Raw genomic sequence first — 25,118 nt, forward strand, 5'->3', positions numbered from 1 at the left:
AGGCAGCAGAGCCTCCTATGACGCCAAGAGGCAGGGAGGTGGGGAGGCGAGGAGCTGGGGAGGCCTGGAGGTAGGGGGTGGGGTGGGGGTGGGGCCTTGCGCCGCCGCCCCGCCCCGCGATGCGTGTGTGAAGGTCGGGGTGGCGGTGACGCGGCGCCGGCGGGGGGAGGGAGGCTGGGCCGGTGGGAGAGGGAGGCGAGCCGACCACTGGGCTGTTGGGCTCCCGCGCCCTCGCGCTCCCCGCCGCCAGCCCAGGCGCAGGCAGGGCGCAGGCGGCGGCGGGCGGCATGGAGAGCCTGCTGGAGAACCCGGTGCGCGCCGTGCTCTACCTCAAGGAGCTCACGGCCATCGTGCAGAACCAGCAGAGCCTCATCCACACCCAGCGAGAGCGTATCGACGAGCTGGAGCGGCGGCTGGACGAGCTGAGCGCTGAGAACCGCAGCCTGTGGGAGCACCAGCAGCTGCTGCAAGCCCAGCCTCCGCCCGGGCTGGTCCCCCCGTCATCGGCCCCGCTGCCGGCCGCTCCGGCCGCCGCTCCCGCCGCCGCCGCCAGGGCCCAGGAACCTCTCCAGGACCAGGGACAGCGCTCAGCAGCCGCGCCGCAGCCCGCGCCCGAGCTGCCGCCGCTTCAGCACCACGGACAGCTCCTGGAGCAGCCCCAGCGGGGCCCTGGCAGCAGGGCTCACACACCCCAGTCGCCCCACAAGCATCTGGGGACACAGGGGGCCGTGACTGACAAGGAGAAGGAGCGTCCCCCGAGTTGCTGCGCTGCTGCCGGAGCCCTCCTTCAGCACAAATCCCCCTCCGCCCTCGGCAAGGGCGTCCTGAGCAGGAGACCTGAGTGAGCGGGGAGAGGAGATGGGCACTGTTGTGGTGGGAGCAAGGGAAGCAAGTGGGTGTGAGGGAGAGACGGGGACGTTGGGTGCGTAGGAGTCTAAAGGACCGGAGTGGTGTGGCCTGAAGGGGCCAGGAGTGTGTAAATGAGATTTTGGGTAAATGAAGGAACGATATCCGTGCTTGAGAAGGTTTTGGGGAATGTTGGAGCAAAAAGGAGTAACCAGACAATTAGTAGGGGCAAAGGAGGAAGGAAGTGGGTGTTAGGCGATTGGTGATAATGGGAACTGAGAGCATTTAAAGGGGGTTAGGCTGGGATGAAGTTCGAGTGAAGATTAAACTGTAGAAAAGAGAACCATTGAAGGAATCTTCTTAAGTGAGAAAAAATTTGGAAGGAAGTTTGGGTAGTAAAAGTATTTGAATGGAGACTGAGATGCGAGAAAAGCTGAAGGCTTGGAAAGAGGCATGTGAAGAGCTTTGAAAAGGCTGGGGCCCAGGAAGAGTAGGACCGGGGTAGAGGTGAATTCAGGAGGCCAGGGACAAACCTGAAAAGCAGGAGTGATGTGGGAAACCAGGGAGCTGCAGGCAGAGGAAGAGAAAATGTGGCTCTTTAGCTGGTGAAGTGGGAGTCACAGATAGGAGTGGCTCATTTGGGGAAGCTTTCTCTTCTCTGACCTGAGTGGGCACCCTTCTTCTGAATTCCCGCAGAGCCGAAGAGGTGTAAGGGAATATCCCATCAAACCAGTGGAGGACTCAGGCATGGTTTGAGGGCTCAGTCTGGTTACACCTTTTTCCTCCAACTCAAGGAGGGTTTTTCATATGGGGTGTTTGGACATTGTTGAAAGGGAACAATGACATGAGGGACAGTTGGCAGATGGAGTTCTCACTGAGATGTCATGCCCGTTTAAATCTCCCTGCTAAGGCCAGCAACTGCAAACCTTATTTTCCCTGGTTATCTGGTGATCACTGAAATACTGTCTTGGGTCCTGAGAGAAATGTTAACCTTTCAGTTCCTAGGACTTCAAGCTCTTTCTTCACTCACGAGGTCCGTGAAATAGGAATATGGGAAGAAGATATGAAAGTGTCTGAGATGTTTTCTCCTCTGTACTGGAAAGGCTGTGGCCGTGTCAGCGTCTTTTCTCTGATTAGACAAGTGACGGAGAACTAAATAAGGAACAGTTCAAGGGAAAATATACCTGGTCAGCACCCGACCTTGACGATGGTGATGCTAAAGGGAATGCGGAGGGGAAAAGTAGAGCTGAGAATCTCATCTTCATCCAGTTGCATTAAGTCTGGGAGATGCTTGTGAATATTTGCTGTAATCCTTCAAAACTCATTTTCTCTTCCCATCTGTGGTAGAGTTAGAGAAGTTGGATTAGGCCAAGGTAGTTCACAGAGTATGTTGATCAAAACCACGGTATCTAGGAGGTGAAGGTCTAACATGATCTGGCTTGGCAGACTTAAAACATTTGATTCAAGTCCCAAGAAGACATAGTTTTCTACCTCAACTCCCTCAAAACCCCTTTGTACTTCCCTCACTTTCACATTTTTATTTTTATTTTTTCCTTATCTGGCATCAAAAGCAGAAAGTCAGTTTTCCCTCAATGCCCAAGGCTCAGCAAAAGGCAACATTGTTCCAAGATACTAAGCGGTCTTTTCCCCCACATGAGGCGATGAATTTTTCCAGTCCCCTTCCCTGAGGGCAGACACAGCTACCTGGTCATTATGATTTCTCTCCTCATGACTTTTGGTGTCTCCTTTCTCTCCCACCGCATCTCCACTTTCTTTGCATCTCTTCAGGGTACTGTGTGGCCAAGAAGAGTTGAGGAAAGGTTATTTTTCTTGGACAAAGACATTGCCATGGCCTTCAGAGTGGCCTATGGAACCCAAACCCTTTCATTCAGTTGGCTCTGCTAGGAATCCTGGGGTTTAGGAATCATCTGGGCTCCTGTCCAGCCCCACATGTCAATTCTGGAGAGGTATTGTGACATCCTCATGTTTCCTTCTCACCTGTCCTGCTTTTGCTTCCCAAAGGAGCAGAACAAAAATAAGAAATAATTAGCATGGTGGGGCAGAGTGGAAGTTATTGGAATCCTTCACTTAGAAATTTGCCCCAGGCACTTAACAGTAACACCTTACTTTCTCCAGATCCTCCAGCTTTTTCTCCTGCTCCCCAAGCCTGCACACCCAGAAACACAGAGACCACAGATGTGCCTGCCTCCCCTCCTCCCTGTAGCTCTCTTTCCTTGAATGTGAAAACATGGTAATCTTGGCTGGTTGAATATCTTCTGGGCCACTAATTTCTTTCCCCACAGTGGCCCAACTTCAACCCAAATTTTCCCACAGAGCCTCAGGAAGGAATCACCATTGCTAATGACACGTTTTGTTCTACCCTGCTCTCTGCCCATGGCCTGTTTTGTATGTTTGTTCTCCTCTGCCCATAGTTGTCCATGATGAGGGACAAGATGGAGCCAGCAGGCAGAGAGAGATCTCCATGGATAGGGAGAGGTCAGGAGGAGGAGAGCAGAGCCAGCAGCCCCCTCCCTGGTATTGCTCCTGGGGAGCTCCCTGCAGAACTGGTTCTCTACTGGGAGTGCTGAAGCAGGAGGAAGAGATGGCACGGTGGGTCTTCCGAACATGGGTTTCCTGTGAATCTTCCCTCATTCCTCCTCTGGCCTCATTTCAGTGAGAACGCGGCCCCAGTGAGGTGGCTGAAGAGTGGGTGAGGGTTTCCAGGGCCAGGCACTCTGATAGATGCATTATATCCTCACACAGTTTGACGTTTATCCCCAGAACTCCTCTTCCTACCCAATTCCAGGAGAGGCAGAAGCCATACAGAACTGGGATTGGAAAATAATGAATCATTTAATTGCCATCTTACCTGCATTTAATACATAACCTGGCCTCTCTCCCTCCTTCAGCTGAGGGAGACACAAAGGTAGTGGTCTTGGAGGTCAGTCCAAGAAGGCAGCAATGTGTGGGTGAGTGAATGCAGAGATATTATGGAAGGAAAACATTTGAAGGGTTAAAATTCTTTCTCTGCATGCTTCTTGATTCTTGCTAAACTCTGACCCCCACTGCTTTTGCCTCTTAATGAAAGCAGCAAATATAGCTTGCTCCTCTTTATTTTTTCAATCAAGGCTGACGACATCTACAGAATTTATTATTATCCCTTTCCTGGTTCGTGCCAGAACCTCAACTTGACCTGACAAATCCTTTTGCCATGGAAGCACATGAACTTATCTGAAGCTGCTGGCTTCAGTGGCTTCTAAGCACATTTGCCCACCTACCAGTCATGCGTTTAGTGTCCATGGATCACAGGGCTTGTCCATGTCTCCAAGGCCACAGGCAGATGATTGCTGGAGGATAAATTCTTGCATCCCAATTCAAATTCAGCTCCTACTCCAAATCCCCACCTCAATGTGACTAGGAAGTCTGAAGGGCTCCACAACTCCTGTCTTCTCTCTGTTACATTGCTTCTTCCTTTCACATCCCTCCTCTTCCTCACTACTTTCCTCCCTTTTTCCTTCCTTCTCTTCTCCCCTTCTACCTCTCCCTCAAACACTTTCTCTATCCCATCTTCCTTCTATCCTTCTTCCACTTAAGCTACACAGGGAAATCTCTTTTCTCTCTACCCTCATCCTTTAAGCATGAAATCAATCTTGAGTATCTTTTGAGCTCCCTGTTCTCATACTGAGTGGAGGCTGGGATGGCTTGAAGAGTTCCGGATGTGTTTTTAGCCTGATTTGTCTAAGATGCTGATGGGAACTGGGGTCTCTGCTCCTACTGAGTCAGAGTTGCTTGAAGATGATCGCTCATGACTGACCCATCCTGGAAGCTATTAAGAAAGTGTGAAGGTCTATCAGTCAACTATATGTATCAAGTGTCCAGTCTATTCAAAACCCTGCAATCGGTGTTGTGGAAAGATTGGAAAGAAGTAAATGGTCCTGGCTCAAAATAAATGAGAACATATCTAGAAATGTCTAAACAAGTGTAAGCATATTGCAGCTGCCTAGAGCAATGCTCTATCAGAACAGCACAAGGTAAAAAAGGTGAGTATACAAATCATGTTAAGAGCCAAAGAGCAGGTTTTCTTCATTGAAGTCAAAGGTTTATGTCAGAATAGTAAGAGGCAAGGATAGCTGGAAAGGAAACAGAAAGCAGAAAATTCAATCCATGAAGTACCTATTTGGCATGTCCATTTCATTCCAGCCTCTAATGATACAGCTCCTCACTCATCCTAAGCCCCTCCCCAAAGGGCTAAACCCTGTCACTAGGTGAGGACAGTCTAAACACACAGGGACCTTGTCTACCTTGTGCCCAGAAGGCCTAGTTGCTAAGGAGGCATCGTATGGCCCATGCTCATCAATCTGCCTGTCCTCTTGTTATTCCCCTATCCCCAGCAGGGAGAGAGTTTCTAGTCTAAGAAATGGGGCCAGGATGAAGGCTCACCGGGAGGAGGGAGTGTGCATCTTTTTGTTTATATCTAGAAGCTGGCATAGAGTGGCCACTTGCAAAGATTTGCTGCCCTTTGCCTTTCTGAGGGCCTAGGTCACTGCTCTTCCCTTCTTTTCATCCAAAAATAATGCATTTAAGAGAATCAAGTCATCCCCTGGTCTCTGGGAAACCCTGATTGTCTCACTCCTCCTTACTAGCCTCCATGCCGTGTTCCACACCAGCTCCCTCTTCCCTCACTCCCAATCTCTCCCCAGACCCACACAGCAAATGCCATAGGGCCTCACAAAGGCATCCTGGCACATTTTCCCGCTGGCCCAAAACCAGGCAAGAGAAACAACAGTCAGTCCTGCTGATTCAGCAAATCTCTGTGCAGCCTGAGTTTCAAAGGTCACTTACAAGAAAAGGCAGCTGGGGTCAGGGCTGGATGGAGAGGGAATGGATGGGAGGATAACACTGAAAAAGAGGGAAGGGCTGGGACAAACATCGGGGCTAGCAATCTGGAAAGAGACTCAACTCCTGAATTTTCATCCCATGTAAAGATTTTTAGACAAGCTGCCTTGTTGGAAAGCCGGAACATTTTTTTTTCACTGGAGCCTAAGCATGTCTCAGTGGCCCTGGGCACAGGGCAACAGCAGCTTAGTTAGGAGTTCTTAGTAAGAGGCCCTGGGGACACACTCACTGCACCTAGCAGATTCTCAAATGTGCGGCCATCTGGCAGGGTTTCCAAGGCCTGGGCCACTGCAGCAACTTCCCCCTCTGCTTCTGGAAAAGCACAAAGCACAGGTTCCCACAAAGGCTCCAAAGGGTTGCTTATTTCCGTGGAAGAAAGGGGTGGTCATCTTTATTTCAGTCAATGAGGGCATTAACAAAAAGAAAGGGAATCAGGACTGGGTGTGGTGGCTCACGTCTGTAATCCCAGCACTTGGGTAGGCCAAGGCAGGTGGATCACGAAGTTGGGAGATGGAGACCATCCTGGCTAACACGGTGAAACCCCATCTCAACTAAAAAAAAAAAATTAGCTGTGTATGGTGATGGGCGCCTGTAGTCCCAGCTACTCGGAAGGCTGAGGCAGGAGAACGGCGTGATCCCAGGAGACAGAGCTTGCAGTGAGCCGAGATCGTGCTGCTGCACTCCAGCCTGGGCAACAGAGCGAAACTCCGTCTAAAAAAAAAAAAGAAAAAGAAAAAAAAAGAAAAAAGAAAGGGAATCAGGAGTAAGGCAAGGGGAAAGCTAAATCTTTCAGGCTGAAAGGAATTTCAGGTAACCACTGGATCACATGGGTTCAAGATCTAGGTGGTTGAGAACATGGGCTTCCGTCAAGCACAACTGGGGAGAAATCTTGGTACCCCCACAGCTGTGAGACCTCGCCTTCACTGTTTACTTTCTTTTAGCCTCTGTTTTTCCACTTACAAAATGAGGAAAATATCCACCTTAAAGACTTGTTGTAAAGTTTTTAAAATTACATATCATTTATTTAGTACTGTTTGGGGCACATAGTAAGTGCTCAATACATTGCAGTGTTTCTACAGATAAAGAAACCAAGATGGGCAGAGCAGTTGAGGTCAGGAGTTTGAGACCAGCCTGGCCAACATGGTGAAACCCTGTCTCTACTAAAAATACAAAATTAGCCAGGGATGGTGGCCCATAGCAGTCCCGGCTACTGGGGAGGCTGAGGCAGGAGAATCACTTGAATCCAGAAGGCTGAGGTTGGCAGTGAGCTGAGATTGTGCCATTGCACTCCAGTCTGGGTGACAGAGCGAGACTCCATCCTCCCAAAAAAAGAAAAAGAAGAAGAAAAAGAAACCAGGGCCCCAGAAAGACAAGAGGTTCACCCATTGTCAGATGACAGTGACAGACCAGAATGCAGGGTCAGGGTTTCTTCTACACTGCCAGGCCACCTTTCTACATGTGCTCTTTTCTCATTTACCCTCTACCTCTGGCCCATGTGCACTCAAGCCATTCCAGACACAGGAATGTTGAGCTTACCTTGAAAAGCAGCCAGCAGCACAAACCCGTCATCCCTCTGCGATTTGTAATGCTGCCTCACAACTTCCTAGCTGGCAAAGGCTTCTTTAAGCCCAACTAAAACCTCTTCTGTTGCATTTTAAGATTATTTGCACTTCTCTTAAGTATATCAAAGAGATCTGAGTTATCACCCGATGCCCCATGGTGAGAGCAATCACCCCTATTTCCTAATTAGGAAAATTACAGTCTCATCTAGGAGAAGGTACACTGACTTGCCAACGACAAAAGTGGAGAGTGAGGGAAATGGCGTCCGAACCCAGGAAGTGCTTCCCACTTCTTCGGAATGGAGGCTGAATCAATTTCTCCAAGTTCCTCCTTCTTAGGGATGGAAGGTAGACCTGTACCTTTTCAGGACTATGAGGTCAGAAAGCTGAAAAGAACAGCAGGGAGGGACTAAGAAGCCCGATGGGTGGTTGTGGGTTTTTCTCTCTTAAAGACTTTTCTTTTTTTTCTTTTTTTTTTTTTTTTTTGAGACGGAGTCTCGCTGTGTCTCCCAGGCTGGAGTGCAGTGGCGTGATCTCGGCTCACTGCAAGCTCCGCCTCCCGGGTTCACACCATTCTCCCACCTCAGCCTCCCAAGTAGCTGAGACTATAGGCGCCTGCCACCACGCCCGGCTAGTTTTTTGTATTTTTAGTAGAGACAGGGTTTCACCATGTTAGCCAGGATAGTCTCGATCTCCTGACCTCGTGATCCACCCGCCTCGGCCTCCCAAAGTGCTGGGATTACAGGCTTGAGCCACCACGCCCGGCCAAGACTTTTCTTACATGAGATATCTTCCAGGAAAATGAAAACAAAAGAAAAAGAAAAGATGGTGGCCTTCTAAAATTCTCTCCCGGGGTGTTTGTGACTATGAGGCTGCTGATGTGTGTGTGCTGGGGTGGGGGTGGAGGACAGACTATTTTGTTGTTGCTCTTTGGTTGGAGTAAGGGATCTGGGAGGGTTATGTAACTCTTCAAGACGTGTGTGTGCTGAGCAGCACCTTTTCTCCCTGGCAGGTGGGCTGCTATGGACAGCGGTCATGTGGGCAGCCTGTCCAAGTCCCTGCCCAGAGAAGGGCCCCATGCTCTGTGCTGGCATCAGACCATTCCCTCTAAGCCACAGCTTCAGGGGCTAGAGGCTTTTAGGAGCTGGGACTGGGTCTCCTAGCCCCTTTGGGGAGTTAACCAAATACCAGAGCTAGAAGGATTCTTCAAGGTAACCTGTTCAAACTTCTCATTTGGCAAATGAGAAAACTAAGGCCTGAGAAGGAAGTGACTGTTGCTTCCAAACTAGTTAGTGGCAGAACTAGGTTTAGAGCTCAGATTCTCTTAACTCTTCATCCACTGCTCTCAACATTATGTGATGATGGACCAAAACAGCCAGTCAGGGCTGCTTCACGGGTGTGCAAGGCCAAACTCACAGCTAGTCCCGTAACCCCAGGGAGGTCCCTCGGCTTTCCAGAATATCTCAACTATGCTAATAATTCCACAGCCGGAGATGACTTTAGGTACTTCAAGGTTATCCTCCTTGTTTAAATGCAAATTTTCCTAGGAAGGGGGAAAAATCAACACATGTAGCCTTATCAGTCTTTCAGACTTGAATGGAAAGAGTTTATTTGAGCAATTTCCCAGAGCAGGGTTTGGTAAGAGGGGAGGGTACTGTGGTAGCACTGGTTAACTACGGGCCAGGGAAGGAGACTGCTAAGGAGCTGAAGGGCTCATGAGGGAGGCAGTTCAGAGTCTAAATGTATTTTTAGCTCAACTAAATTTTGCAGAGAATTGGAATTGCCTTGTTTGGCCCTGATAAGGAAAGGGGAGGGACACAGGGCACTTCCACCGACTTGTCACGGAATAGTAAGTCTTTGGGTTGTAGAAGGGATACTTTCCCAATGAACTTCATCGTGGAAGTCATAAAGCAAGAAGTTAAAGAGCATGATGATATGTGATAAGCTTGTTTGCTCCTTTCTAGGATCTTAAAATAATTTTTTGGATGGTGAAATGTCACATGACTCTGTTGGGGTTTGCTATGGGGCAGGAAGATGTGGGCAGGAAGAGCTGGCAGGCAGCAGAGGTTGGTGTTGCACGAGCATGAAGGGGATAGGAGATGAGAGTCAAACTCAACACCTAGAAGGTGCATGATAAATACCGGTTGAATAAATAAACTCTCCATCTGTAGGGCCCAGGCAGGCTCATAGATTGTTGAGTGGAGGTGGGTTGTGGTATTACGGCTGAGGAAGAGTTGGGCAGAAGGGAGGACCCCTTGGCAGCTGTGCTTGGGTCCAACAGCACAGCTCACTGTCCTGCAGCTGAGCCCATGTGGAAAGCTGGACTCGGAGGCTCAGCTCTTCAGGCTGGTTGGGGTGTGAGAGGGATGAGAGGTGAGGGCAATACTGCCCCTGGCAATAAACAGAACCGACCCCAATCCTAGCTATGAGCAAGGAGAGCCCTCTCCTCCCTCTGCCCCCAGCCTCTGACCAGTCTGTCAGCCCAGGAAGCTGCATTAAGAGCATAACTCCGCAGAGAGAGTTTCATCACACATGCGTGTGCACACACACAAGCACGGCCTTGTCAGCAGGTGGAGTGAGAAATGGGCAACGGGCCTACGAAGGCAGGAGGGAAAGGAGGCTTGCATTGTGGCCATATCTCTGGGGGAAAAGAGCGGGAAGAGCTGGATTCTGGGATCAGGAACCAGCAGCTCCCAGGTTCCAGGCCCCTTAATCCTATTTCTCAACCAGGCAGGATCAGCTCTGTTCAGGGAAGTGGCAATACTGTGACAAGAGGGTGAGCAGGTGGCGTGGAGGCGTTTGTGGACCTGAGTGGGCACGACTCTGCATGGACAACTGTGTGTTACTGACTTGGGCTGGGGGAGTTGGAGGACAACCCACACTATACTACAGATGCATAGGCTTCACAGCACAGATCAGCCTAGCTTTATCTCAGTATCTCCCAGGGAACCCTGGCCTGGTCACACCATCAGCACTCCCGGTTCCTTTTCCTTTCTCTGCGTGGAGTGTTTCATCTCCATTGGCTAGCCAGGTCCTCCTGGGCCTTCCCCTCTGTAAAATGGGGCAAATCCACCATATCTCCATACCCACTCTGTCTGGAGCATGCAGGAGACCAGGCCCCCGAGGACTGAGCTCCTGGGAAGAAGGCTGTGTGGAAGGGGCCAGGTACAGGGGCCGTGTCACTGGAATTCTATGGAGGCATAGTGTTTGGAAGCTCAGGTACAGGGCGGTGAGACACACAGAAAGCTGTCGTGTCATATTCCCTGCAGGATATCTCCGCCTAGCTGAGGCCAGGGTCTGGCGCCAATGATCTCTCAGGACTTTGGATGCACCAGGTCAAACCAGCCAACCACTTGCCTCCAATCAGGAATGCACTCCCCATCCCAGGCAGAGAGACAAGGGAGTTCTACAATTTCTTCCTTGATGAATGATTCCTGTCACCACAATTTTCACTCAATGCATCAAATCAACCAATGATTATTTTAAAACAGCAGCAACAAAAACTCTGCAAAGCGAGTGGGAATTTCCTGTTTGGGTCTGGCCTCTGTGCTTCCTGTGCATAGCCTGGTCTTTACCCTGGATGCTTCCAAATGGGCATCATCTGGCATCTCTGACATTCTTGATGCTACTTAACGCATGATAAGAACCCATCAGAGAAGGCCAAAGGGATTTCCAGTGACAGGTAGAGGCACTGCGCTGGGCAGCACCAGGGAGGAATATTATCTTTTCAAGCAGCTGGACTCTGACCTAGAAGCCACAACTCCTGAGTACTGAGGTCAGCACCTTTTTCACACACCCCCAACTATAAGCTTGAGGCAAACCCCTCCCCTTCTCTGGACCTCGATTTCCCCTCCTGCTCAATGGGGACATTCTTGGTCCTCCCTCTTCCCCCTTCTACCAGGTCGCCAAGTCTGGCAAAGCAGAGCTGTCTGGGGGTTACCGCAGCAGGAAGGACCGAGCTTAGATATGAAAAAAGGCTTCTAAATGACGAGAGCCACAGAAAGGGCGCTCCAGCTGGCTCAGGGTAGGGGGCTCTCTCCCTTTCAAAAACAAAAGATGGCAGACGCCCGGGGGCCCTGGGGCAGAATGAGGTAAATTCTGCAAGGACTTCCACATCTAAGACCCTAGAAATCTCCAGTCGGCCTCCTCCGACCATGGGAGGAGCAGGACGGGAGGGCTCGGGTGCAGCCGGCCTCCCTGGGGTGTCCCTCAGTCCCTCCGCCCCTGACCTTGGCCGGCCCAGCCTGGGGAAAGCCTTTCCTCTGTGCGCGCGCCCAGGGCGCCTCCGTGGGGAGGGAACATGGAGTCGGGCTCTCGGCTGCGTGGGCGGGCTGGCTAGCAGCAGGCAGACGAGAAGGAATCTCCCGGCCCACGCGCCCCCTCCCAGCGTCCAGCCTCGCGCTTCCTCGCGGGGGCGGCGGCGAGGACCCGCACCCCGGCGCGGGGAAGCCGCGCGCCCCCAGCCCCCGCCCCCGCCCCCGCCCCCCGCCCGGCTGAGGAAGGCGGCTGCTGAGTCACCCGAGGAGGGAAGCGCCGCCCGGGTGCCCCCGCCTCCCAGCGCCGTAGCGCCCCGCGCCCCCCCCGCCCGCCCCGCTTCCGCCCCCACGCCCACCACCACCCCACCACCCCACCCACCACCCCACCCCCACACCCGCCCCACGCCCCCGCCCCCCGCCCGCCCCCGCCCGCCCCCGCGCCCACGCAGCCTGGCGCACTGGCCGCCCATCACGGCGATCTGGGGCCTCCCAGCACATGAGGGCGCCGCCGCCTCCCGCGTTCCCAGCCCGAGGGGGCGCGGAAGGGGCTTTGGGGCGTCGGGGTTTCCGCGATGCGGCACCGCCCTCCGCCGCTGCTGCTGCTCGTGCCGCCGCCAACCCGGGGAGCAGCGGGGGCCCCCCCCGGCCTTCGGGCTGCTGGACGCGGGATGTGCGCCCCTCCTCGGCCTCCGTGGGCCGCCGTCCGGGCTAGTGTGATGGTGTGAGTAGATTCCCTGGGAGAAGAAGGGGACATTGGGGCGGGGGCGGCTAGGAGGGGTCGGGGATGAGGACGGTGACACCGAGGTTCAAATTCTACTCAGAATCCACCTTTCCTGGTCTTCCTTGTACCCAAGACACCTCGGCAAAATAATAAATTTAAAACTCCCAGCCTTAGCCTTCCCATGTTTATATTTGTGTTTTGTCGAATCACAGTCTTAGAATTCCCAGGGGTGTAGGTCGTCTTCTCAGCCTACGGTGCAGCATAATAGCTCCGAGTAGGGCCCTGGGTTTGAATCTCGATTCGGTCGTTTACTAGCTGTGTGATCTCAAGCAGTGACAGCCTCGCGTTTCCCGGTCGTGAAATAAGGAATACGAATAGTACCACCCTCCTGGGATTGCTGGAGAAATTCAGGGGTAATGCCAGTAAAGCGTCAGGCAAGCCAAGTGCCTGGCACGCAGTGAGGGCTCAACGCGTGGTAGTTGCTGTTATTCTGGGGACCTTTCTAGTGGCAGAAAGTGCTTTATGGAGGTGAGAGGCCTCACCACCCCCCACCCTGACCCCGGCGTCTTCTAACGGGTTCTGAACAGTACTCCTTCCCTGTTTGACTTCCCTGAATATTTGAAGGCAGGTAGCCATCCTTCCCTTCCCTTGCCTTCCGGTCCACTGACGCCCCTCCCCCGTCTTCTTTCAGGAGCACATACCTGATCCTGGCACTTCCTGCTCCTCATGGCTCTGCGGGTGGCTCTGCCTCACCTGGATCACTGCTCTCCCAGAACACGGGAGTTGGGAGTGAGCCCTGCAGCGCAGGGGCTGTGGCCAGACCAGCTGTGGGCACAGGGAGGGCCTCCCTCACTCCCTGCCTAGCTTTGGATGGTGGCTAGGGACCCACTGGCTTTCTCCGCCCCAGCCATAGATGGGACCTAGCACACATGAGGTCAGCTAAAGCCTCAGGCTCTTTCACTTGAAGGACTCTGGCTTCTAGCCACCTGGCTTTTAACTTACACACAAAATTGCTAATATAATTTGCTTTTAATGTAATTCACCATTTCCTTTTTTTAAAAGGAAACATTTCTGTCACCCAGGCTGGAGTACGGTGGCACAGTCATTGCTCTCTGCAGCCTCGAACTCCTGGGCTCAAGTGATCCTCCCACCTCCGCCTCCCAAGTAGCTAGGACTACAGGCATGCATCATGACACCTGACTAATTTTTTTTTGTTTTTGTAGAGACGGAGGTCTCCCTATGTTGCCCAGGCTGGTCTCGAACTCCTATCCTCAGGCAATCTTCCCAATTCAGCCTCCAGAGTAGTTTGATTCACTCTTTTCAAATAGATAATACATTGACCTAGTACAAGATTTAAAAGAAAAGAGTTTACAGTGAAAAGCATCTCCCCCATCCTTGTTTCCTAACCACTCAAATTCCTCCGCGCCCCCACACCTTCCAGCAACCACTATTATTTCTCATGTCTTTCCAGCTATATTATATGTACATTCAAGCAAAATGTGTATTTCTTTTTACAGAGATACTAGTATACTATGCGCTGTTCTGCACCATGAGTTTTGCTCCCTAATAATGTATCTTAGTGATCTTTCCTTAATAAATATAAAAAGAGCTGCCGCATTCTTTTTTAATAGCTGCAAAATATTCCACTGTATGGCTGTGAAGCTAGGTCCTTTTTGCTGTCTGCTGAGAGTTTTGGAAGGCAAGTAATTATTTAAGGTGGGCTTTCTCAGGGCCAGAGAGGGGAGGAAGCAGGTATTATTGTGCAGCTCCATTTGAACTTGCCCCTCCGGCTGACGTGCTGCTGCAGCCTCTTACAGACATGGCAGGTGCAGCCGAAATACGATCCCGTGAGTGTGCTGCTCAGTCTGAAAACTCCAGCTTGGCTCACTTTTGTTTCCCGGGGCTCCCTTTGTTGTCAGCAGTCATCAAGCTTGGGGGAACCGTCAGGGTGTTATCATCTGGCTCAAAACCAGCTGAAGGTGAGTCCTACAACCCCACCAATTTCAGGAAGCCTTCCCGAACCAATCTGATAAATAAATAAATGTTCTTACAGCCTCACGCCTTACTTTCCACCCCAGGCTGAGCACACACCAGTCCTTGCTAAGAACAAAATTAATTCTTTATTCTTGTGGCTTAGAAAAGCTTGTTTTCTTCTCTCTGTAAGTATATATTTTCCTGGCATCTGTATTCTTCCTTTCACTTAACAAATATTATCTGCTGTGTGCCAGTTACTATTCTAGGCCCTGGGGTATAGCAGTGAACAAAAAAACTCCCAAATTCCTTCATGAAGCTTACAGACAAACAAGGTCACTAGTGAAAACTTACAGTGCATCTGATGGGATAAGTGCTCCGGAGAAAAAGCGGAGAAGAGAGCCGGAGTAAAGCAATCTGCACTTTCAAACTGGGTGCCCTGGGGAGAGAGCACCTGAGCGAAGTCCTGAAGGAGGGGAGGGAGGGAGTTCTGCGGCTGTCTGGGGACCGGCGTTCCTGGCAGAACGAACAGCTAGAGGCCAAGGTGGGACCCTGCCAGGTTGTTCAAGTAAGACAAGGGCCCAGAGAGCACAGGGAGAGGCGTCTGAGGCAAAGTCGGAGAGACTGGTGGGGCATGGGAGGGTAGGAGGGTGCAGGCGTATAGCAGATCTTGTAAGAGATTCTCAGCTGGGATTTCCAGGTCCACCAGGGAGCATTTGGAAATGTGTGGGGACATTTTAGTTGCCACAATAGCTGGTGGGGCTTGGGTGAGGGAGGTGGTTGCTCTGTGGCATGCAGTGGGTAAGGGCCACGTCAAACATCCTTCAGTGCGGGGGACACCACACAGTGAAGACTTTTCCTGCCAAAAATGCCACTGTTTCTTGTTGAGGGCATTGGAGTCCATTAGGAAGTGTTTGGCTTTTACCTTCAGAAAAACTAGGAACCAGTGGATGCCTTTGAGCAGAGGGTGCTTGAAAGGAACTTTGGATGCTTGCTTGAGGATAGACTGAAGAGGGAAGACAGAAGCAGGGAGTTCAGGCAGAAGGTTGTTACTCAGCCCAGGTGAGAGATGCTAGTAGCTTGGACCAGGGTAGTAGCAAGGAAAGTATAATCTGTAGCCAAAACAACAGTACTTCCTGAGGGATCAGTGTGGGGTGTGAGACAAAGAGGAGCTGAGGATGAGTTCAAGGTTTGGGGCCAAAGTTATTAGAAGGATGGGATGGAGAAGTCCATGGGGGATGAGGAGGGTTTGAGCATTTCATGGATGGCGTTTGAGACAGCTCTTAGCTATTTGAGAGGAGATGTGCAGTAGGCATTTGGAATGGGCTGGAGGTATAACTTTGGGATGCTTTTAAAGCCTTGAGACTGGGCCACGCTACCAAGGAGTGAGAACAGAAGACGCAAGAGGCCCAGGGCAGATCTGCAGTGCACACAATGCTGACAGGTGGGCATGGGAGCTGAGGAGGAGCACCCGGAGGGAGGAGAACAGCCAGGAGAAGCACGTGGTGTTCTGGCAAAGAGCGTTTCAACAACTGCTGAAACGTAGAGGATGCAGACTGAGAATTGTCCATTAGCTTTAGCAACATTCAGATAATTGGTGACCTTGAAAAGCGTGGTCTTGGGAGTGCAGTGGATTTGGAGGCTTGATTAGTGGGTTTGAGAGAGAAGGGAGAAGAGACTTTAGAGACAAATCAGCCAAATAGAACATGTGGACCCTTGATCAGGCTTGATTTAGACAAAGCAATTGGAACTAGACATTTTTAAGACAGTCAGGGGAATTTGAACATAGATGAAGTATTAGGTGATGTTAGAGAATTGTTAATTTAGTTAGGAATGATGAAGATACTCACTTTTTTTTTTTTTAAAGTTCTTACCTATTAGAGGGATACATTGTGGGTGAAATGATATTTCTGGGGCTTTCTTTATAATACTGTAGCAAAAAAGTTGGGAAATAGAAGACTGTCAAGATATATGTTTGAAATTTCCCTAATAAAATGTGTAAAAGATGCCAGAATGGGAGGAATTATAAAAAGTGAGTGTAGAAAACGCTGATGAGTTTTGCTATAAAGAGAAGCAAAGAAATGAGGTGACAGTTGGAGGAACGAAATGAGTTCAAGACAAAGGATTGTTCTTTAAGATGGGAGAAGTGATAGTATGTTTGTTTCAGCAGCATGTCAGCGAACTACACATGCTGACCGTCCATCATGGCAAAGGCCCTGTCCTAACTCCTGTAGGGAAACTGAGAATGACTGCATCACTCCCGGAGGAAAGCCATCATTTAACAAAAGCTAACGCTGACTATGAGCGAGGCACTATATTAAGCACTTTACAAACTTTCTCTCAACGTGTCCTAATAGCACCTTTCTGAGCTGGGCTGCATTCTGCATTCCAAACAACACGAGGTTGCTTGTGCAGATTCACACTCAGCCAGTGTGACCCTGGCAGGCGTGCTGCTAGCCTCTGCTCTCCATGGCCACCCCGCAGACAACTGCAGTAACGTGCATCCAAATCTCCAGGAGAAGTTTTTTCCAAATCCACATGGCCCAGCCTCAGCGCTGGAGACTGTTGTTCAGCAGGGGTTAGGGGAAAGAAGACAACCACAAATGCTTGCAATGAGGCTCTCAGGAGGTTCTGGCGCAGCTCCCTGCTGGAAAACCATTAGGATATGTCAGCCTGGGCACACTCACTCACAATCGCGTACACCAGCGTTCACACCGGTGCTGTGAGTAATTAGGCTGGCTGAGGCTAGGGAAAAAATTAAAATGTGATGAGCTGGGCTGTACAGGAGAAAGGAGAGGAGGGGAGCGGAGTGTGGCATTGTCATTTAGGGAGGGGAAATTTTGTTTAGGTTCCTCAAGGGCAAGAGTCATATGTTTACATTCATTTTACCAGTATTTGTTGAGCACCTACGGCATGTCAGACTCTGCTGTAGGCGCAGGGATTCACAGTGAACAAGTCAAACAATGCCCCTGCCATCGTGGAGCTCCCATTCAAGAGGAGAAGGCAGATATTTAACAAGAAAATTCACATGCGTATAACAGAAATTCCCAAGGACTAGAAGAAAAATACGGGGGTGGCTTGGGGGAGGATAGCTCTGAAGAGAAGTCCTCACTTAGGGGGTGGCATCTGAGCAGAGAGATGAAAGAAAACCGAGCATGTGAAGACCTCAGGGGAAAGCATTCCATGTGAAGGCCCTGGGGCTGAAAGAAAAGCATGCGTTCAAAGAACAGAAGAAGGGACGGGGGCCAGAGGGGAGCAAGAGGGAGGGAGAGACAGGGAGAGGACGTGGCGTCACAGTCGGCCTTCTGAGGGAGTTTGTGGGGAGGGAGGCTGATGGGAAGGCAAGGAGGGGTGGGTCTTTGAGCAGTGGAATGATGTGACCCACAACAGAAAACAGAGCCTGGGGATTCGAGGGCAGAGAAGGGAGAGCAGTTCAGCTGGGAGCCCTGGAGTGCAGTGCACACTCATTTGGTATGCATTCATTTATCCAACCTTCCTTTCAACATCCATGTACCTGATTTCTGCTGTGTGCTCCCCATTTCTGTGTATTTGTTATCTCATCTATCCACATGATGCTGATGGGAAGAGATTACAATCCCTACTTCACAGAGGCAGTAACTGAGGCTCAAAGAGGTTAAGGTGATCCACCCGAGGTCACACAGCTAAAGTGGCATCTTCGGGATTCATGTGTGAGCCTCTTACACCCTGGCATAGCTGTCCTCACTCTAAGAGGAGTCCCCTGTGGTGTGGGAAGTGCTTCCCCCAGGCAAAGCCTAATCTGGAACAGAGACCATTGTTCAGGAACAGAAAGGCTGGTGGCGTTATGCCCATATGACAGTTGTTCATGTTGCTGCAGCTCTGAATTTGGCCCATGGCCCACTCATCTCAGTGGCCAGCCTGGCAGGACTGGGCTTGATGACTGGCAGAGTATCACCCACGTGTAGCTACAAGATGAATGGTTTACAGGTCCCCATGGGACATCACATCCCTGCCTGGTCCATATTGTCAGGAGGGTTCATATAGTGGGCAAAACATCCTTGTTCTCAGCTCTGCATGTGTGCGTGTATGCATGCGCACGTGTGCACAGGCAGGGTTGTGTGTGAGAATACGTATGTGTGTATGTGTGTATGCATTTACAAATCCAGGATGGTGTGTGCGCAGGTTTGGGGAGTTTATTTAGGACCTATGTGCATTGTTGTAAGAGCTCTGAGTGAGTGCATGAAGTGAAGCATGCGTGTATGCGTGTGTCCACCAAGCGGTACAGGTGTATGTTGTGTGTACATATCTTTGTGCATCCAAGCAGATGTGTGTGAGTATGTTGAGTATTTGGGTTTAGCAGATTCACCAGAAGCAAACAACTGTTTTTGTGGGTATGTGATGGGGGTACCTGAGCAGTCTATGCTACAAGGTCAGTTGAAGCTCTGGGATTGGGGATTGGCTGGGTAGGTTTTGATGTTTCTGTCAAACTTCAAGAGTCTGACGGTGCTATGAAGGGCAAGATCAAGGCTCTTCCACTCACAGCCCAGAGGCCACCTCCTCTGCAGATGCCTGGGGTCAAGGGGTGCCGTGAGAATGGATACCAGAAGCAGTGTGCAGCAAAAAACATCAGAGCTGTGGGTCCTCGGGAGGTTGTCAAACCTCCCTTAGCCTCAAATGGCATTAATAATAATAATGACATTAATTATCATTAGTATAATATTTTTCCATGGGATTACTCTCAGGATGTTCAGAACTGTTTTTTAAATCAGAAACATGCATAAACGCAGTGTTGCTATTGGTCAGGACTTGCCTTCACCATTCCTGGAGAAACACTGCGTGCCCACAGCTGACTAAGGGGGGGTTAGGAACGCTGTGGAGGCATGCTGCCCTGGCGCTGTGAGGCAGGACTTGGTACGGAGCAGCCTCAGGGCCTGGCAGAGGCCCAATGGCCTTCATCCGTCCTCTCAAGCTGGCTTTGCCCAGCTGCCAGGCACCCGTCTGCCAGGTAATACAGAGATCTCTTGTGAGGGAAGCTGGCAGGATGCGGCCACGGGCCCAGCTCTGCAATTCATGCTGTGTTGCCACGCCTGGCACTAGGAGCCCTCTTGGCTCCCTGCAAAGTCTGCTGGAGTTCAAAGAACTAGGCCTCGAGCTGGGCAACTAAATGGCTCTGGCATTTCTGGCAGTGCCACCCTGCTGGGCAGGAAGAGAGAGTGGCATGGAGCTCGAGGACTGACGGGAAGCTCTCACTATTCTGGGGCTGGGCTGAGTGGCGGGGTGAGCATGGCCGAAAAAGAAGCCAGGGCCCCCTGGCATGCTCAAGTTACAGACTGGGTTTCCTGTTCTGAGTTAAGCTCCCCCAAGACTGTCAGGTAGATGCCGAGGCTGTGATATTGAGCAAATACCTGAGACTCTCTGAGCGTCCTCATCTGGGAAATGAGGATTAACTATAGAGATGTTATACTGCCTTGAGCGTGCGTTGGTACTGATGAGTAGGTCTGTGTCTCTAGCATGTATTGTGCATTTGTTTCCAGGCATGTGCGTGTTTCATATATGTGCTTGCTTAATCCCCTATTTCTCTCCAGCGCCCTTAGGAATCGGGATTTATTCACACATTCAGTCAACAAACCATTTCTGCTCTAAGCCGTGTGCCAGGCTATGTTTTGTACTGGATGAAGGATGAATTGGTCACAGGCAGGGCTCTGGAAAACTCATTCTAGTACAGGGAGATATGACATGTATATAAACATCAGTGGTACAGGGTGGAAAAGATAGATGTTACATTCCACATCCAATAAATGTGTCTCAGGGAAGCTGCTGAAGGAGCTTGGGGGGCACTTCCCGCCTAGGCGGGGCAGAGCCCAGCAGGGTTGGGGGTGAGCACAAAACAAACAAGGGAAGGCTTCGTGGGAGAAATGTCTTTGGCACCGGACTCTGAAGGCTGGGCAGGTTCTGGATGTCTGGATTTCGGAGAAGCCTGGGATCACAGGCTGAGATGGCCGTCACCTTTGGCCTGTTTCCTAATTGTAACATGGTGGTATGGATACAGGCTTTGCTGTCCCCATAACACTGTGAGGCTTTGGAGTGTGCAGTCATCGGGTCTAGGACAGTGAGGGCATACGAATTGGACCAGGCTCAGATCTAAGCATTTTAGATCTATTAGCTCATTTACCCATCACAATAAACCTTCGAGATAGATGCTCTCAGTATCCTATTTTACAGGTAAGGAAACTGAGGCTCAGGCAGGCAAAGATACAACAGGAAAATAGCAAAGATGGACTTTGAGCTCCAGACAGCTCCTGCCTACCCCATATCAGTGCACGGCCCAGTACAAGCATTTTGTGTGTGTACCTGCTCTGTGCTAGGTATTGTGCTAGGCACAACACAGGTATCTTGTTTGACCTTCACAACAACCTGATGAGGTCATTTCTTGTATGACCTCCCTTTTACAGTTCAGGAGACCAAGGCTGAAGAAGATCAGACAATCTGCCTGTGATTCCACAGTCGTCTCTTGGAAAGGCAAGGATGCTATGCAGGTCTTCCTAGATCCTTAGATCTGGGAAGGCCTACTGCCTCTCCGTGCAACGGTGCTCTCTCTCGTGGTTCGAGAAAGGGCCTCCATGAAGTTCCTTCCCCAAAGTACTCCGTGGCTCCCTCTCCGCTACATGCGGGCGTACTCCTAGGACCAGAGGCAGATAACCAACAACATGCTGTGGGAGCTACCTCAAAACTCAAAAGAACAAGACACGTCTCTGTTTTGCTCAGAAATCTGTAGTTTTGGCAGAGCTTACTGGGGACAGCTTTTTTCTGTTCTGCATCGTATCCGCTAGAGGGGCTTGGAGGCTGGAGGTTCGTTATCAGTTTGGTCATCAAGCAGCTGTCAAGCTGGGGCTGGCTGTTGGTTCCTTTCCATGCACCCCTCTCCATGGAGTCATTTGGGCTTCCTCCCAGCATGGAGGCTGATTTCCTCTCATCACCATGCAAAAAACGTACTAGGAAAACCAGGGCAGAACACTTCTCTGAAAGTCAAGGGAGGGGAGTGTTTCAAATAGGAGATTTGGGCCAACGTGTACTACAGAAAAGTGAAATCAGTTAGACACTGAGAAGTTCTTAGATTGGGCAACTAAGAGATCACTAGGGACCTCCCTAGATTAAATTCTTCTAGGCTTCTGGGGGAAGAACCCACACGACAGCAAGTTGGCAGGAGATCAAGGTGAAAGGAAGCTCACACAGCAGACAACTCTTTTTGGAAGACTGCGGAAAGAAAGAGAGTTGTAACCAGGGGAGCAGAGTTGTAGGGAATAATCATGGTTTTAGGATGAGAGATTTGAGCATGTTTATATGCTGAAGAAAAAGGGCCTATGAAAATAGTGACATTGAAGACTAGTGGGGGAGGAAAGGGGATAAAGATCGATAGGGCTTGGAGAGAAGGTAAACACCTCTTCCTTGAGATGAAAGGCATCAGAAGTAGGACACATTCATGACATCTACCATGTATTAAGCCATGTTCTGTTGTAAGAGCTTTAGAAGTGTTTTAACTCGTTTCATCCTTATACAGTCCTTTAAAGAAGTCCTGTTGTGTAAGTGCAGTTAGTTAGGATTCCTCAGGAGGGATTCCTGCAGGCTTCACTGAAAGGAGGACTCCGGGGGGCCCTTGCAGGGAGGGGCAGGCAGTGCCTCCCTAAGGCCAGCACACTGGACCGGCAGAGCTGGCTTCAGTAGTTGCAGCAGGAGGGCTTCGGGTTAGAAGATGTTTTTTCTCAACTGTTTCTTAAAAAAGGAAACTTATGGCCGGGCGCGGTGGCTCAAGCCTGTAATCCCAGCACTTTGGGAGGCCGAGACGGGCGGATCACGAGGTCAGGAGATCAAGACCATCCTGGCGAACACGGTGAAACCCCGTCTCTACTAAAAAATACAAAAAACTAGCCGGGCGAGGTGGCGGGTGCCTGTGGTCCCAGCTACTCGGGAGGCTGAGGCAGGAGAATGGCGTAAGCCCGGGAGGCGGAGCTTGCAGTGAGCCGAGATCGCGCCACTGCACTCCAGCCTGGGCGACAGAGCGAGACTCCGTCTCAAAAAAAAAAAAAAAAAAAAAAAGGAAACTTATTTTTTTCAAAATTAAACCTAACAGATATCCCTAAGACAGAAAACTAACCAAATCAGAGCTGCGTTAGTTGAATGGAAGGTTCTACGCTCTGCCTTCTCCATTTTCCTGTTAACCTTAATCTGGTCCCTGCAGCAGCTGGTAGGGCACTGGGCTCTTTGGAGTCACTGCAAGACCAAATTCATACTCTTTGTATGAACATCTGAAAAACGGACAGTGTGTTTTCAGGAAAAACCTCACTGAATAATAAAGGGGCAGGTCACTGTTTCCCTAGGACTCTGTTATCCTTCTTTTCCTTGATGGCAGAGGCATGGGCTAGAAGACCTTCAAAGCTCCCCCAAAGGAAAGTGAGCAGAGAATCAAAGGGACAGCAGAGAATCTCCCTGTGGAGATGACATCCTCTGGCGGGCTTGGGGCAGAACGCTGAACCTGGTTGACCAGCCTGGGTCTGGGTACCAACAGGCCGATGTTTTCTATAGCCTTTTGCCCCGGCCTCTGGAACAGCTGTAATTGCTAGCCTTATTAAGATCTTCCCAAAGCTCTCTGTGGAAGGCTGTGCAGTGGTAGATCGCACCCATGAGCAAAGGAAATCTACCTCTGCCTCCACAGCCCCCAGGCCTGGAGAAGAAAACAGGGACCAGAAAGAAGGAAGTCAAGATGGCATCCTGGTAGGGCTCTATTTGCAAGAGAATTGTGGTTGCTGAGTTTCTCAGTAGCAGAGACTAATAATATCAGTAATATTCATTATAAGATTTTGCATTTGTGCAGGGTTTATTATGTTTCTCTCAAGGTAGTTTCATATTCAAGTCTTACTTGAATATGAATCCCCCACAGTTCAGTAAAATAAATAAGGCAGGTGTAGGAGCCTTGTTTACCATGACGTGACTCTCCCAAAGGCGAGCATGGAGTGGGGGCTGGGTCTGCATCTCCAGCCCAGAGCTGTTTTTATCACACTTTCTAAGGACTCTCAGCCCTTAGGCCCAGGTCCCAAATTTCCCCCATTCAACCATCCCCATCCCCGATTTTCTCATTGTCGCAGTTTCTGGCCCCCTGGACTTCTTCGGCTCAGTGATGGACCATTTAGTCTCTGAAAATACAATCTAGCAGTTGAAAGGAAAGAAAAATATAGTGTCTTTTTCTGCTGCTTGGAAGGAGGTTAATCATTAGGTGATCTGGGGGCAATGGGTGGAGGGAAATTAGAAAGGAAATTATTCTAAAGCCTCCTGATAAAGTAGCAAGAAATGAGAAAGGAGAGGAAAAGATTTTGATCTTTTTCTTTTTAAAAATCGGTTGGATTAAGCTAAAATTAGATACAATAAAATTCAGCCATTTTACCTGTATAACTTGATGAGTTTTGAAACATTACACTTGTGTAACAACTATCTCAATCAAGATACAGAACATTTTCGTCACCCAAGTGACCCTTTGTTCCCTTTTACAGTTAATCCCTTCCTTCCTGCATTGCTGAAACTTACCTCTTTCTGTCAATATAGCTGTGCCTTTTCTAGAATATTATATAAGTGGAATCATACAATATGGAGTCTTTTGTGTCCACCTTCCTTCATTTAATACAGCGTTTATGAAATTCATCCATGTTGGTTCATGTATCACTAAGCTTGTTCCTTTTTATTGCTGAATAGTATTACGTTGTATGGACATATCACAATTTACTTATCCATTTGCCAGTCAGTGGACATTTACATTGCTTCTGGGTGGTTTTTTACATACATGAATAGTTTTGTATCAGTATAACTTTTTGTTTATCTTGGGTAAATACCTAGGAATGCAATTGGAAGGGCATCTGATAAATGTATGTTTAACTTTAGAAGAAACTGCAAGAAGGCCGGGTGCAGTGGCTCAAGCCTGTAATCCCAGCACTTTGGGAGGCCGAGGCGGGCGGATCACGAAGTCAGGAGATCGAGACCATCCTGGCTAACACGGTGAAACCCCGTCTCTACTAAAAAATACAAAAAACCAGCTGGGCGAGGTGGCGGCGCCTGTAGTCCCAACTACTCGGGAGGCTGAGGCAGGAGAATGGCGTGAACCCGGGAGGCAGAGCTTGCAGTGAGCTGAGATCCGGCCACTGCACTCCACCCTGGGCGACAGAGCGAGACTCCATCTCAAAAAAAAAAAAAGAAAAGAAACTGCAAGACTGTTTTCCAAAGTGTGGCACGATTTTGCCTTCCTTTCAGAGGCATATGAGAGTTCCAGGTGCTCCACACCCTTGTCAACACTTGGTTTTGTCAGACACAAATTTTATTCATTCTAGTGGGTGTGTAATAGTATCTCCTTGTGGTTTTAATTGGCAGTTCCCTAGTGACTAGTGATGTTGAACATCTTTTCATGTGCTTGTTTGTCCTTAGTATATTTCCTTTGGAGGAGTGTCTGTTCAAATCTCTTGTACATTTTCCTATCAGGTTGTTTGTCTTTTTATCATTGACTTGTAGCGGTTCTTCATTTTTCTTAACAGTATCTTACAAAGAGAAAAATTGATGTACTTTTTTCATTTTGATGAAGTCTAACCTAACAACTTTTTTATTTCACGGTTTGTGCTTTCTGGTCCTATGTAAGAAATCTTTGCATATCCTAAAGCCACATATTATCTTCTATAGTTTCTTTGAGATGTGTTATGATTTTATCTGTTATTTTAAGTCTATGATCTATTTTTTAAATTTTTATGTATGGTATAAGGCATGGATTGAAGTCTGTTTTTTTTGCATCTGGATATCCAGTTGTTTCAGCACTATCTGTTAAAAAGTTTATCATTCCTTTTTCAATGACCTTGTAAT

The 25,118-nt window shown here is 49.7% G+C and overlaps 1 protein-coding gene across 9 annotated transcripts in view; it reads left to right on the forward strand.

The window, feature by feature from the left end:
• Positions 1 to 201: 201 nt before the first annotated feature.
• IQSEC3 (IQ motif and Sec7 domain ArfGEF 3) overlaps positions 202 to 25,118 on the forward strand; it is a 112,823-nt gene continuing 87,906 nt past the window's right edge. For 3 of the 9 annotated variants that reach the window (XM_031650189.1, XM_009217631.4, XM_009217630.4), the window contains exon 1: positions 206 to 841. In XM_031650189.1, the coding sequence (XP_031506049.1) occupies positions 288 to 841 (554 nt within the window). In that variant the 5' untranslated portion in view covers positions 206 to 287. Of the gene's footprint in view, positions 842 to 12,142; positions 12,279 to 25,118 lie in introns of those variants that run through there. The other 6 variants (XM_031650191.1, XM_009217633.4, XM_009217629.4 and 3 more) reach the window with 4 other exon arrangements.

This window comes from Papio anubis, chromosome 9 (assembly GCF_008728515.1).
Source record: "Papio anubis isolate 15944 chromosome 9, Panubis1.0, whole genome shotgun sequence".
NCBI lineage: Eukaryota > Metazoa > Chordata > Mammalia > Primates > Cercopithecidae > Papio > Papio anubis.